The sequence below is a fragment of the Aedes albopictus genome, unplaced genomic scaffold (genome assembly GCF_035046485.1).
Source record: "Aedes albopictus strain Foshan unplaced genomic scaffold, AalbF5 HiC_scaffold_101, whole genome shotgun sequence".
Lineage (NCBI taxonomy): Eukaryota > Metazoa > Arthropoda > Insecta > Diptera > Culicidae > Aedes > Aedes albopictus.
In genome coordinates this window covers 1-15487 of record NW_026916383.1, presented here as the reverse complement: position 1 = coordinate 15487, position 15487 = coordinate 1, and the positions used below count along the sequence as shown (strand labels likewise).

Here is a 15487-nt window from a genome sequence, read left to right as displayed (position 1 = left end):
AAGGATTTGAATCTTTACTTTAGTAAGGTTGCAAACCAATACACGATGACAACACTAACGCCACCAAACACCATATTGCCACAGTCAGTGGTGAATTGAAACACTTCAAGTGGTGAATTAAATTAGTATGAGAAATTAACCGATTGCAGCGCCACGCTATTGCCACTTGTGTTGTCGATTTCAAATGGCCGTTAAATTCCTTACACAGTTTCGGAACTGGACTTGGATGTCTGTTCTCTGTGCATGAACCAACTGGAACGCTGGTATGAAGAGAGTAATTTGCTATGTATTTGTTTGAAAACCAGATTCCAATTACATTGTTCCGCTGCCACAAAACCAGGATCTAGCAGAAATTCTATGGTATGATGATGTATTCCTTACGAGTTCTATGTGGTTTACTACTTTACTAGTTCTATGTGTCTTAACAAAGATGGTATTGGCACAGAGAACAAGCTAGATCAAAGCTAGAACTCATGTTGCCATTTCAAATGACCGTTAAATTCTTACACAGTTTCGAAACTGGACTTGGATGTCTGTTCTCTATGGTATTGGTATGTTTCGATTCTCCAAGAAGCTGCTCAAAAAAGGAAGTGGAGGAGTAAGGCAGAGTAATTGATTCACCAGAAGTGACAATGAATTTATTGCCCTTTTCCGGCTATACTAGTCGGCCAGTATGTCTGAAATGGACGTAAAAACTTGAAATATTTTTAGAATTCTTAGAATAGAAAGTCACTGGATTCCAAGCACCACCTAACGGTTCCGCAGAATCGTATCGTAACTTGTTCTGTGGATTAGTTGGTTAAAGCGCCGGACTAGCGATTCGGAGTCGTGGGATCGAATTCCACCAAAACAAGTGGTATTTTTTCACAAATTTATCTCTAAAGTCAAACTTAGTCAAAGGTACTTAGTCAAAGTTTTTACGTCACCAAAAGTGCTTTTGCTTCCATCTCCTGACACTGTAGACTCTATCCACCACGCGCAGAACAAGATATTTGGATTTCTTGTGACAAATGTCCATTTATCAAGTTTCTAGAAAATGATCTCTCCCATATCGACACTAGACGATCCACAAAAAGTGGATTGAAGTTCATTTTCAACAATGGAGGAATTGATGGGAGACTCTGTCAAAAGCATCATCCAAATCAAATGATAGCAGTAATGCATTTTTTTAGCTGACAGAGTTCACAGAAAATTTCACAAGTCGCTTCGTTTATACGTTTTCCGTTTGAGCATTTCTGGTTTTCTAACAGTACTAATGGGGCACGTTCGGTGTAGTACTAGATTTGAAGTAATGAGCTGAATTTTAGTATGGTGAGAAGGTCAATTCTCCGTTTCTGCAATGAAATGGTGCAAAAATCGTGGGTATTATGATTCCTTGCCTAATTTGATGCTGGTTGAGCAAAACTTCGAATAACTATGTTGTTTATGTTGCAAGAAATGGAGAAAACAACAACACTGTTGCACAAAGTTTTGCTCAAACAGCATCAAATTAAGCAAGGAATCAAATTATCCACGCTTTTTGCACCATTTCATTGCAGAAACGGAGAATTGACCTTCTCACCATACTAAAATTCAGCTCATTACTACAAATCTAGTACTTCACCGATCTGTCCTATTGTAGTATATTCTGCTACCTCTGCTTCAATATTCTAGAAAGAAGTTTGAAGTCGGCGTTCAATAGTGATGACGGGCGATATTCATGCACACTGTTGTCACTGCTCTTCTTTTTTACTATAACGATTATTGAATTGTCATGAAATTGTTTCACAGAATTTCCTTGAAAAGCATCATTAACGACATTTGTGAATTTTTGCCTTAAGATAAACTCTTTCGGAAGGCCATCCACCCCAGGAGATTTTCGCGAACAACTACCCTTGATGGCAGCCAAAACTTCATCTGATGTTGTTGTTTGCATCAGATTTTCATTCGCCGAATTGTTATCGGGGATTTTTCTGTTAGGCAGCTGTTTCAACTTGCGTTGAATTCAACTGCAGTATATAGCCTTTCGAAGTAGGATCTAATGTAATCTTAATAATTGGTGGCAAAAATGCCCAAAAAAAAAACAAAATATTTGTCCACCTAAAGAACACTCGGATCAAATCCACATCAATTCCATTGGACGTGACGAAACGATAGAAATTATAAATAAAGCACTTTGTAATCATGTTTTAAGGAGTAATAATCAGTATTGGAATGCGTCGAAAGCACTTCCCAAAGTCTTCAGATCGGGAGACGGTGACAGAGAGCGTCTTGTGAAACTTGCTCTTATCATGACGGAGAGTAACATGGCTGTAAACATGGTAATTACTCGCACATTGATGGATTATCAATTAAATTCAATTCAATTAAATCATGACTATACAATATGGTGACCCACACTTATATGAAAAACAAAAATTTCGTAAAAATGCCAAGTCTTACCTCCTAAATTAGTTGTTTTGGACTCCCACAAGCTACGTTAAAAATTTGAGCAAAATCAATTAAGCCTAAGGGGGCGCTCAAAACGCTTGAAGTTTGTATGCCTAGGGTATAACTTTTTTCACAGCCGTCGGATCACTTCGCGGTCTGCGACAAAGTTGTTTGGCATATAGTCACCTACAATAATACCAAAGGGTTTATTTATTGAACGCTTACAGCGCCACCTAGCGGCAAAATTCGGAAACTCAAAATTTCTGCATATATTTAGCCAAGTTTTCCATATAAACTTCAAGCGTTTTGAGCGGCCCCTTAGGCTCAACCGATTTTGCTCAAATTTTGAACGTAGCTTCTGGGAGCTACAACTGATTCAGGAGGTAAGACTTGGCATTTTTCAAATTTTTTGTTTTTCATATAAGTGTGGGCCACCCTACACAATTGTTGTGTTAACAAAACGCGGAGTCCTACCTTGTTAATACTGAATACCGTGCTCGTGAGCACTTGTTTTTGGAAGTCAGAGAAATTTGAACAAAACGATGGAAATTTAACCAGCGTTTTGTCTATCCATGTGTGTTACTAATATGATACAATCTTGAGACAGTAGTTTTAATCACTTTGATCGTAAAAGAACAAAAAAGCTACCTAAAAATCGAACCCATTCCTCCCATTCACAACTATTCGATCAAGACGAAAAACTCGCCGTCCAAAAGAAAAACCAGGACAATCAACTCCATCCGCTTTCCAACTGACGACAACAACATTGCGCTGCACTGCTGCAGCTCAACAAAATGCATCGCGAAACAAAGGCAACATAAAAATCGAAGCAATCCAGCTCCAGTCAGTGACAGGAAAGAGGAAGCTACCTTCGTCGTCAAGACAACAAGCGCACCGCACCGCGCGTCGCTCGCAATCAAGATAAAGAAGGTACCTTTCTAGATTCCGAAATTGATGACGGCTCAGGCGGTTCCGTTCCGATCCGATACGAAAATGATTATCGCGTTTCGCGAGCGAACGCCAAAAAGGGGGATTCTTTTCTTCGACTGTGTCGTCGTCTTCTTCGATGGGAAAACCCGCCGCACCACAGCGTCGGATCAACAAAACGGAAGGAGATAACCGGCCGCATCAGTTGACGGCGCGCGCGGCGGCGGTGACTACTGACTGTTGTGAGAAACGGCCGTTTCGGCACATCAGTAGGCTGCGACGTGATAGCAAGCACCAACCACTCAACCAGGCAAGCGCGAACAACAAGTAGGCTTTGAGATGGAAGAAATGGGGATGCAACTTGCTCGAATCGATTGGCAATGACATTGAATCGTTAATTGTCGTCTCCATGCACCGTGTCTGCATACCAAACTACGAGCACACTACATAGACGACACATAGCTAGTGCTAGTTGTTGTGTCTGCGGCTGGCTTGGCTGGTCGGTACGCGCGACCGACTGGCACTGGGACCGGAAGAGAGAGGTGAAAGCAAGGCTGGCCTGGACGAACGTCGTTGAGACGAGAGCGGTGAAAGCCGTTAACTCTTCCGTTGCCGAGGGCATACTTATCCAGAGCATACAGCAGCAGCAGCAACGGCAAAGAAAGCCTGGTCCACCTGGTCTTGCTAGGTTATGATTTTATCATAGCCATCGGAACTCGACGATTAAAGCTTATCATACGACTTGTTCTCGTCGCATCAGGTAGACACTACCGTTACGGGCGAACATTACTGGCTCTACGATTGGAATGCATCCAACGACTTCCTGTAATCAAGTTAGCTGTACAATCGCAGTGACGCAGCAATGTGTGACAAGAATATCCACGGTAACGTCAAGTTGACGTTCAGCCGAATCCTTTGTGAGTCATCAAGTCGCATTCGATAACACACACGTTTTGCACTGAATTGGGACACCGATGCGTGCGTAACATACTTAGCGCGGAGTCGTACGCCGCGGGAGGTCTGCCGCTGCCTCCGGATGGGTAAAACGTGTGTGTATGCGCCCGCGGCGAAAGGAAGCCACGCGAGTCGAACAAATGTATAAGCAATCGACGCACCTACCGGTTAGCCGAGTTGCAGCAAGGCAAGCAGCGCGGCTGCGAATGCTACGTATTACTTAATCATATTATGAATTTAAAATTTTGACCGACTTTTGAGGTTTGCTTTCCTTTCCTTCCTTCATCGGGTCTTTCTCGCCGCGGCGCGGCGCGCGAATGCGCTTAGCCGTTTGGGGAAGCGCTCGAAAGAGACAACGCGTCGCGCCGCGTTAGGTGCACCAGAGACCCAAAAAGTGTGACACGACCTGTTTGGCGGCACAGCGCAGTCGAAGGTAGAGGTATGCGGATCGCTGCGACGAGAAAAAGTGAAAATGATGTAACGGCCTACTACTACAAAACGGTCCACTAGGCCAAGCACAGCCAGCAAGCCCAACCAAGAGGGTAAACGCTGAGAAACAATGCCTCACTCAGCCGTCCCTCTACCCTGCCCATTTCCCGTAGCCTACTTGGTTTGGCTGGCTGAATACTGGTTGCGCTGCACTCTCTGACGTAACGCGTTGCCTCGCAGCGACGGCGGCGCTGCGGAACAGTGATGGAAGATCGCGTTCGGATCGGTTTTGTAAACATAACCTATCTCTCGGTCGGAATCGTCGTAAGTTGACCAGCCACTACCTATACCGAACGGCGACCGGTCGGTCTGTGTTGCCTGTCTGTGAGAAGCAGCGAAGAAAAAGCATTAAATAACATACATACCTACATAATAAAATTTATTATTGAAATAAGGCAGGCAACCGACGCAAACGAGAGTGTTGTCAGTTGTTGTTGGTCGGTTACTGTTTGACGAGGTGGCGGAGGAGGAGACAGCAAGCACCGTCAGCCAAGCAGTCCCAGAAACGGGCAAACCGAGAGACGTGAGATAATAAAGGCGATAAAATCTCTTAAATAACTTGACTCGGAGCTTGTTGCGTCGTCGTCGTTGGCGGAGATTTCAGCCAGGAAGTTTCCCATCTCTTGTATACACAACCGGGAACAAACCAACAACGACGGCGACGAGACAGTGCGCCGTTTGACATTTCAATTTAGAATATTCATCGAGCGAAATAAATAATAAACTAATGTAGGTACGGCACCACCACCGAACGAGTCAGTCGAGTGACGGTACGGTGGTAAGACGCTTGGGTAACGAGCGGACAATCTCCCACCACCACCGAAGCACCGCGAAGCGATCAAGCAATGGGAAATGAATGATTTTTTCCTACACTGGTGTGTACAAATGCTTACGCGAATACGGAACGTTATAGCTGGGTACTTTTGGATTTGAGCCTGGACTATTGCGCACAGAACTCGGTTTCCAATCTAAGCAGTCGAGAAAAGGGGGGTATGGTGCAACCATGACGACTGTATTGGCTGACCATCGAAGGAAGCTTCGATTGGTTGAAGTAGCGCATCCATGAGGCATTATCGCGTAAATGTACATGTTTTATATAATTTTACTATACATTTGAAGCATATGTGGTTGTCGATACGCAACAACTTCCAGGATATGGGCCCAGGAACTCTTCACTGCCTGTTACTTTCCAGAGAATAGCGGGTAGTTGTAGAAGAATCAGACTGACGGAGCTCGGATAACAAGATCAAAATGAGAATCCATAGAGTGATTATTGGAAAAGTTTGAACAGATAGAAGACAATGACCCGATAAACATGAATGGTTAAGTAGATTTGAAACCTATGTGATTGTCGATAGAATTATCTAATCAGGTTACGTAACAACTTCCAGGTTATGGGCCCAGAAACACTTCACTGCCTGTGTCTTTCCAGAGAAGAATCAGTAGCGGTTAGTTGTAGAAGAATCAGTCTGACGGAGCTCTGATAACAAGATCAAAATAAGAATCAATTGGAAAAGTTTCAAAAGATGAAAGACAATGACCCGATAAACAGATTTACATCGATTTGTATCTATCTAACGCCGCAACGCCGGTATAGACCACTTGAACAGCCTATACCCGATAACGTCGTAGATTTTCTCCCTCAGTTACACGAGGAATTCAATCATAAATTAATCTCGTCGCATCCGAGAGAATACCTCTATACGTGGGAAATAATACACCCCTCATATCTCAGATTATTTGTCTTTCCTGACCGGACGATGATGCTAATCTCTGTTTAACAACATCTCCGTCGCAGTCGCCACCGTCGCCGCCGGCCGCCGCCTCACGCACTTCAATCTGACGCAGATCGTCCGGTCGGTCCGCAGATCGTCTCAAGCTCGAGCCTCTTAACGAGTATGCAAATGAGCCGGCCGAGCAAAATTATCAATTCAGCACAGTCAGTCCAGTCCGGTCCCGTCCAGTCGGTTGAAGCCGGCGTATTCTAATTGCTGCCACGAAAGATTAGGGAGCTCTCGGGCGATCAGCGTCTTCCCATAAAAAAGCAAAACTGCCAGGACTGACTGACTGACTGACTACTGATTCTCCCTCACTCTATCGAAGAAGGAAATGAGCACTCGTTCGCACAGAAGATGAACGCTAACCTGAACGACTCAAAAGCATCATCATCACGATCATCATCCTCTCGACTCGAGCGCGAGAGGAGTCGAGAAAGGAGTTATAACGTTTCGCACAGCACTTCCTGCTTGATCGGAGAAACCCGTTCTACTGGTCCCAGGGGCTGAGAGGCGAAACGCAATTCATGGCACACTTGATCGCCACTGCGCACTGCAACAACGCGATCTGCTGTCAATAAAATCTCAAAATGAGGGGTGGGGAAAGACCGCACCGGCAATAAGAACAAGGAAGCGAGTTTCAATCAAAGCGAGTTTCAATCGACGTAGCGAACCGCAATCAAAGTAGGCATTTAAATTCTGCTGCGAGAAAGGAGAAAGGCTCACCTGCTGCTGTCCGCGATCAGAACTTTTGCCATTTTCTTTTCATTTGAAGGTTATGTCTGCTTGTACCGCCGTGGCAGCCACGCCGGACTTGATAAATAAATAGAGTCGTTTGTTTACATTGGCACGTCTACCACCAGCAGCGACTCTTCAAGTACCGTATATTTCAACAGGTCGAGAACGCTATCTCTCTTCCTGTTTTGCGCAGGGTTTGTGCGAAAGTGGATGGTAACCACAAGCCCGTTTGACAAGAAAATCATCAACTGATGGATTTCGCAATGTTATGTAAAAAAACGATGATTACATTCAGTGATTCGTCGCCAAAAACGATATTTTTTTGAACGTAGACAGTAGCAAGCAGAACTCAATAACACTGGAACTCGATCTTTGAAAAATGGTCCATGATTTTTTGTAAGCGCTACTTAGCAATGGAAAATAGATAGCGCCACCATCGCTATTTTGACAGGGCTAAAGGAAATTTAAGAACTTGAAAGTTCTGACCAAGATCTGAGCAGCATTTTAAGCAGCATTCAAGCAGACCCTTGGTGGAAATTCAATGCGAAGTTTCGATCAAGCTCAGTATGAAAGACTAAAAAGCTGCCTAAGATACTCCTCTGAACTTTATGTAGTCTGAAGCTAGGGGCAAGACAGATCTAACGAGAGAAAATCTGTGCTCAAAATGTTGTTCAGAATTCCTCACAGTTCCTCAGATTTGATGTGATCTGGCACCAATGTCAAACTGTAAAGTGTTGCGTGTGTTGAATGACAATTGCAGTTTTGGGGATGTCCTTCAACAAATTTCGTTGATCATTGATAAAGAAAAGAGTAGCTCAGAATTTCTCAGAGTTGCTCTCGTTTGCACAGTGTCTTGCCCCTAGGTCTGAAGTTCCCCGTGAGAAAACTTTAGCCTCTTAAACAGCTAGAAAGTTCCGCTCGGAACATTATCTGTGCTTTGTGGAACTTGAAAGTATATCATGGAAAGTAAAACTTCTGGTTACTTGGACAAGTTTGGTACGCATCGAACGTCTGACGGAAGAAATCTACCGGTTGACAATAGTTCGATCGTCAACACCGATCAAAACGATCATCTCTCAAACAAGACTTTCCAGACGTTATGTATAGTGTTTTCTCTGCCGTAAATCGAGCAGAATAGTGCTTATTGTACCTGAAAAACAATCGGGAACTCTTCCAGCCAGGAAGTACAATCCCACTGTTTGGATTAATAAATAAAAGGCACAGGAAAACACTAATATTTACATAAACAAATCAGCTCAACCGCCGCTTGGCAGAAGTTTCGAAAGAAAACATACAACTAGAGTAATTGATAAACCAATTGTCGTTACCGGAGCTCGTAAACCTAAGCAATTCAGCTACCCGTGTGCGATTCATCTTCGTTCGCCTGATACTCTGGCGCGTGAGTCTTTTCCGCATGCGTAATTAATCACCGCGCACAACGCGCGCGCGGTAGGCAAATCAAATCAATTTCTGTATTTATTCTGACGTTTACCAAGCACGTAAAACGCGGAAGCACTGTCACGCATCGCGTCTCCTTCGTCGCTATAGCACTGTCGCCGCACCGTTGAAGATGCTCCACCGCTCTGCCTGCGCTTCTCCACTTGTAAGCACAATACATGCGAAGCATGTCGCAGCAACATCTGCCATCGCCGCCGCCACTTCGCTCCATCCATCCATCCATCCATCCAACCGTCCATGCATCGAAAACGCAGTAGTCCTTGGAATTGCGGCGATTTAAATTTACAGTTGCTCAGCGCCGCCAGTCAACCTTTTATGGTTTCTCCTCTTCTTCTTCTGAATGTTCTTCTGCACCGTCCGCCGCTTCGCTTGCTTTGCTTCGGTAGCTGCGTACCGCACAAGGGACTAATTAAATCTCCGACTGCCACCGACATCTCCTTCTCCCGTTGCCGTTGCACCTTGTCTACTGATAGCGGCTCTGTTGTTCAAACCTCGGCCTGGATGCGTTTTGCCATTATCAGTTTCTCGTGAGCGGGCCGTTCCAAGCTCCGCGTACCGGACATTCTGACGGCGGTGGGCGGGAAGGCTCGCGGGACGAAACAGGAAAACACAGGCTGATGAATAAAACTTTATGAACTTTATTTATAATATCATTTTAGTTTCCGTTTAAACCGGTTATGCTCTTTCTCGTCCGTCAGGTCGATCTTTTCTCATCTCGAGAATCTCCTTTTTGTCCGCCTCGATCTTCTCTTCCAGCAGCCGCTTGTTGGGCATTCACTCACTCCACTCATTCAGGCTGCCCGAGCAGCAGCAGCAGCAGCATACACACATACATTAAGTTTCACTTCCCGTGAAACAAGTCGACCCCAGAAGGGAAGGGAAAACACAAAATTACCACAAGTCATCACCGAGGAGCGTCTCGCTGCCCTGCCCTGCCACCGCCACCTGTGCCGTCGATCGAAGATTCTGTGGCCGGCCAGCGCCCAGCAAACCGACGAGCGCATTATACCTACGCGCAGAAGAAACAGGAAAAGAGATCGGAGAACAGTAACAACAAGAAACAACAACCACGAGAGGAGCAAAAAAGGCCCCTCGGTCCTTTGATCGCAGTTGGCCGTTAACGACACAACACGCGAAGGAGATTCGGCGGTGGGGAGCGGTGGGGACTGAACTCCCGGCCGGCGCAACCGGGCGAAAGAAAGGAGAAGGAACTAATGAAGCGTACATAAACCTCATTCCACGGTCCATCCGCATTACTTGATGCGGCGGCCGTCCGATCGTTCGTTCTCCGCTGCTGTGTAGTGCTTACTACACACTGATTCCGTTCGGGAGCATTTAGGGATCACCCCGGTCGCTCGGCAGGGTGCCCAGGCGCTCACCTGTGCGCTGCTCGGGAATTAACAGTGTAACCGGATAACAGCGCTCTTGGCAAGGGGTCGGCGGCCGTGACGCGCTGTACGTTAGTCAAAAAGTCGCACCTCTTCCTCCCCCGCCTCCCCGCCATCCACCACCCATCCACGCAAAGGTATTTCTCTTTAATTCTCCTTCTTTTCTGACACATGAACGAGGAAAAACAAGCCGCCTCAGCCGAAATAACGAGAATTCAACTCTTCTCGTGCGAGATCACCGAGATCTAAGCAGCCCAAACGGGCGAGCAGCGCGGCGAGGTTGGCATGGTGATAGCGAAGGAGGCGCAACGGTGAAACGGAACGATCTCGCGCTCGGTCGTTTCCTGCATGCCATTCTGTTTACTTGTGCGCTGTGTCCATCGCAGGGCAGGCAGAACACGCTGAAGACTGTCAAGTCAAACGCAGCCAGCACAGCATTGATTGTGCGTTGCGTGCCCTCTAGTGCTTAGCGGTAAAAATCAGTCTCCATCAGGATGCGATCCACCTGGCGCGGATGGTTGCGGAGAAAAAGGCGAAGGCGGGGTCAAGCGGCGGTGCGAAAACTGACACAAGTGGTAACGTTCTGAAATGGTTGTTTGTTTACATGTGATCAGATGTGCCATTTTTGAGAATGACGGTCCGTATTTGAATTTGTTCACAACTGTTGAACAAATGTACATACACAACTCTGTCATTACTGTAGAAGAACTGTCAAAGGCTCCCAGAATCGTCTGATTTAAGTCTTGGGTCCTATTCTATAATTCTTTATTACACCTCAAAACCTAACATCGAAAATGTTTGACAGCTCTCAGGTCACTTGACAGATGTAACATAAGCAAAAAGAGGGCAAGGGGCAAGACAGATCTAACGAGAGAAAGTCTGTGTTCGAAATGTTGTTCAGAATTTCTCACAGTTCCTCAGATTTTCTCGCATTTACACCAAACTGCAAAGTGTTGCGTGTGCTGAATGAAAATTGTCTTTCAACAAAATTCGTCGATCATTGATAAAAAGATTACTCAGGATTTCTCAGAGTTGCTGTAGTTTGCACAGTGTCTTGCCCCTAGGAGAACAGCAACAAGATCGATTAAGTACAATATATTATGTATTGTCTTTATCTTGCTTGTGTGTAATCTGTAAAGTGAACTGAGAAACGTCAAACATTTTCAAGGTTATGTTTGGCTGTGTACTAAAGAATACCCAATTTTTTTTGTGGACGTAGCTAGAAGAGGGCTGACCAGAGTTTCAATCTCTGTTTACTTAAGTATCAAACCGACTTCTCAAAGCTTCAAACGTGTTCTCGCAACCAATATTGTGAGAATTTTTCTCTTAAATGATTGTTCAACAACTGTATTCTTTGCTTGTTTGTATACACTTTATTAACTATACTTTATTATCACATACAACCATGTACACTTCAAATGCTAACTAAGAACTATGAAACAGTCACACGGATTGATAATGCTGAGGGTGCCCAAGTTCGATTCTCGGTAACTTCTGTCATTTTTTTATTATATGAATGGGCTTGACCACGGTGTACAATATTTATAAGGTAATACATTCCGGAGATCTGACAGTTTTTTGATGACGTAATTCAAACCGTTCAGAGAAGTGAACAAAATAATCTAGTACTCTATATCAATTTGATCCACGACCCACGATGAAGGACGATAAAAACGACGTCACATGTTTACATCCAAAATGGATGTTTACATACATAGGTAACTAGCCTGCCTTGTGATATTGTATGCCGTGGGCTTGACTTTCTTGGTCACAGAATATCTTAGTGACTGCAAACGAAGGCAAAACTGATCAATTGGTAAAGAAAGCTCTGAGAAGCAGCCTCAGATCCAGTTGAAACGACATGAAGAAAAATAATAAGACGACCGTTACAAATGTAAACGCCCCATAACGCCCTAACGATAAGATCGCGAATTCCTAAGTATCAACAAAAACCCAAAACTGCCCCTCCTCAGTCCATCGACCTTCTGTCCCGGTCGACTGATAAGTCAAAATTCAAGTGTTTTCGTTATTCCGCGCTCGAATCGCGCTCTCGCATACCACGTTGAAGGATTATCCTCTCGACAGAGGAAATGGCTACTTGAATTACCTACTGTACTTCCTCTCCACAAATCGCAATCCAAGAAACCTTTGACCACCTTCCTCTGACACATGCGGTTGCCATAGCATCATCCACGCACGCCTACCCTTACGGTTACTACTTAAGGTGATTCTCGCAATTCTAACAATCCTCAAAGCGCCCAAAACGTGACCGAAAGTGTGATTGCACTCTTCTCCACTCTTCTACCACTCCTAGTTGACTCTTCTCCTCAGAGACATTCGCCGAAATCGCATGAGCAAATCAATTTTCTACGGACGACGACGACTACGACGAGTAAATCGGTTTCGCTTCCCATAAGGCATTTCTCCTGGCTGGCTAGATGGTGGATGGTCCGGATAAATATTTGCCTTTCGAATGGCCACGCTCAGCTCAGCCGCGCTGCGATACCTTCCTCCACTCATTTGCCTAGTAGGCCGCGCGCGGAGGGCAGCAGCGACGCGAACTGATGGGCGGTAAACACATATTACACATCCCGTTTCCTTCTCGCGCGGGATTCTCTCCAGCGGACCTCTCGTGCGTCTGTAGGGGAGATCGGGGCAATATGCGCTCCGTAAGGAATGACTGGATGGTTAGAACACTTGACTATCACGCCGAGGACCTGGGATCGAATCCCACTCCCGACAAACTCGCAAAATGTGAGTTCTTCCTTCGGAAGGGAAGTAAAGCGTGGGTCCCGAGATGAACTAGCCAAGGGCTAAAAATCTCGATAATACAGATAAAAAAAAAAAATGACTGGATTTTCTCGGCATGCAGCACGACGTTCACTCAACATTACTAGCTGCCACTCAAATGAATAAGGCAATGTGCATTTGTAAGGTTCTGATTTTCTGTTCTTACTGCGATCATAATTCAAACTCCAACGAAAGTTTTGAATAACCGGCACATAGTCACCTAAAGTGCGTTTCAAACCGATTCCCTCTTTTTTTTTTTTTTTTTTTTTTTTTTTTTCCTTCTAAACCATAGGGGGATAATCTGCTCAACAGACACCCTAACAGAAGGTTAGGGTAGTGTAGGTCTGACAGGCCGTCTTCTACAACAAAAGTAAAATCCAGGACTACTCTCTCCTCGTACCCACTAAACCATTCCTATGGTCGCCAAACCCTACGTCTCTCCGGAACCACCAAGAAGGTATTGCTTCAGAGACTAGCGGATGTTATTTGAATACACTTCATCTCACTGTGCCTGCTCTCCAGTCGTCTTCTTCCACATCCCGAGTCCCGACCGTTCGTTCGCTCGTTCTTTCGCCTTCGTCGGCTCGCTCCATTTGGCTCTCCATGCATGCACATACACACTCACTAGCTCACGCGGCACCTCCTACCGTGACCGATTCGGTCGGCCAAAGCACTCCACATCGCGCTGCATCGCATGCTGCTCCTCAACCCGTCTGTCTATCCTCCTGACCAGGCCTGTCCTGTCGCCTGCTTTGATGCCTCATTCTATCTTCGCATCTCAGCTCAGCTCAACTCTTCCAATGCCTACTCAGTTCGTCCACGCCACGTGCATACACGGTCCGTTTACAGTCAGTTGACGAAGACACAGGCAAGGCGGAAGCCGAAGGAGAGAGGCAGGGGAGAAAATCGCCTCAGGACAGTCCCCATTTCCCGGATTGCCTTTCCGCTCCCGTCGTAATGAAATTATGATCTTTCGCAGGCAACTGCCGAGCGGGCCACCGCAAAGATCAACCGTCTGCGGGATGTGAGAAAATTATCTCATTATAGAGCAAGTTTTTCCATACATGTACAGACACCGTCTTCACCTTGACTCAACCCGTTCCGAACCGTTCAACCGTGATACTAATTTTCCGTTGTCATCTCCGTGTTCCTTTTCAGAAGCCAACCGAACCTAGCAACAGCAAGATGAAGCTGCTACCGATACCGTTGTCACCGTTGAATCCTCCCGCACCGCTCGGAATATGGGGATCGGATTTACTCTGGCGGTATCCACCGGCACCACCCAGTCCGTTGGCTGACCTCAAGACTCAACTGCCGCCTCAGCTGAACACCGACCCCCGAATTTGGGGCCGCGAGGAGGTTGCCGTATTTCTACGGTTCTGCGAGCGGGAGTTCGATCTACCCAAGTTCGACCTGGACCTGTTTCAAATGAATGGCAAAGCTCTCTGTGTGCTGACAAAGAACGACCTGGCGGAACGCAGCCCCGGTGCCGGAGATGTCCTGCACAATGTTCTGCAGATGCTCGTTCGTGACGCTCAGACTCTACATCGCCATCTGCCGAGCAGTCCCGTAACTCCGACTAGCCGATATCCCCTGTCACCTCACAGCCACCCTCCCACACCAAATTGGAGCGCTCTGGCACCTCCCGATAGTCCCTTCTTCCACAATAACCACCTGCAGCAGTTCATGGCCGCATCCAACTCCGTTACCCTTAGTCCAGCGCCATCTATTGACTCACAAGCCGGAAGTCCTCCGCAAAGTCACCAAGAACAGCTACAAAACGTGTTCCAGAAATCATCCAGCAGCAGTAGCAGTACTCACACGCAAAACAGCAACTCCGGAGGAAGCAGCAACCAATCCGACTCCGACGAGGACAACACAACTGCCAGATACCATCCCCTTCCACTGTCCCACCCGGATAGCAAACTTCCACTGCTCACCCAGCAGAATCAAAGCCCTCCACTAACTCCAATCTCCAAGGAAACGCAACATCTCGGCCAGTTGCAGTTGCTCGATACCAAGACACTCCAATATCCGGTATCGTCCCTGTTGAACAACAGCTCCAGCACAAACAGCAGCAACGGCATCTCGAGCACCAGCAGTAACGGAAACTCCCATGGAAGCAGCAATGGCAACTCCCTTACCAGCAGCTCTTCGGGAGCATCCAACGGCCATTCACTCAACCTGAAGTCACCGACTCTGTCGTCACCATCCAGTTCGTCCCCTACCGGATCTTCTTCGGCACCCAACACGCCTGGAGCTTTCCTTCCAGTTAAGCGGGAGTTCTTCCCTGACGGGCCCGAACCTAACACAAGTAAGTTAAACGATTCATCCACAAGCTCGTTGACCAAAGTTAACCTAAAACACCTTCATCCTCTCATTCCAGATGGAAGGTTACTGTGGGACTTCCTGCAGCAACTGCTGAACGACCCGTCGCAACGCTACAGCAGCTACATTGCGTGGAAGTGCCGTGACACCGGGGTCTTCAAGATCGTCGATCCCGCCGGATTGGCCAAGCTATGGGGCAAACAGAAGAACCACCTTTCGATGAACTACGAC

At 46.3% G+C, this 15487-nt stretch overlaps 1 protein-coding gene across 1 annotated transcript in view; it reads left to right on the top strand.

The window, feature by feature from the left end:
* LOC109429655 (ets DNA-binding protein pokkuri) overlaps positions 1-15452 on the top strand; it is a gene marked incomplete at its 3' end in the record, with an annotated part of 54135 nt that extends 38683 nt beyond the window's left edge. The window contains exons 2-4 of the mRNA XM_062843187.1: positions 13908-13952; positions 14087-15242; positions 15315-15452. Of these exons, the coding sequence (XP_062699171.1) occupies positions 13908-13952; positions 14087-15242; positions 15315-15452 (1339 nt within the window). The remainder of the gene's footprint in view (positions 1-13907; positions 13953-14086; positions 15243-15314) is intronic.
* Between the last annotated feature and the right edge of the window lie 35 nt (positions 15453-15487).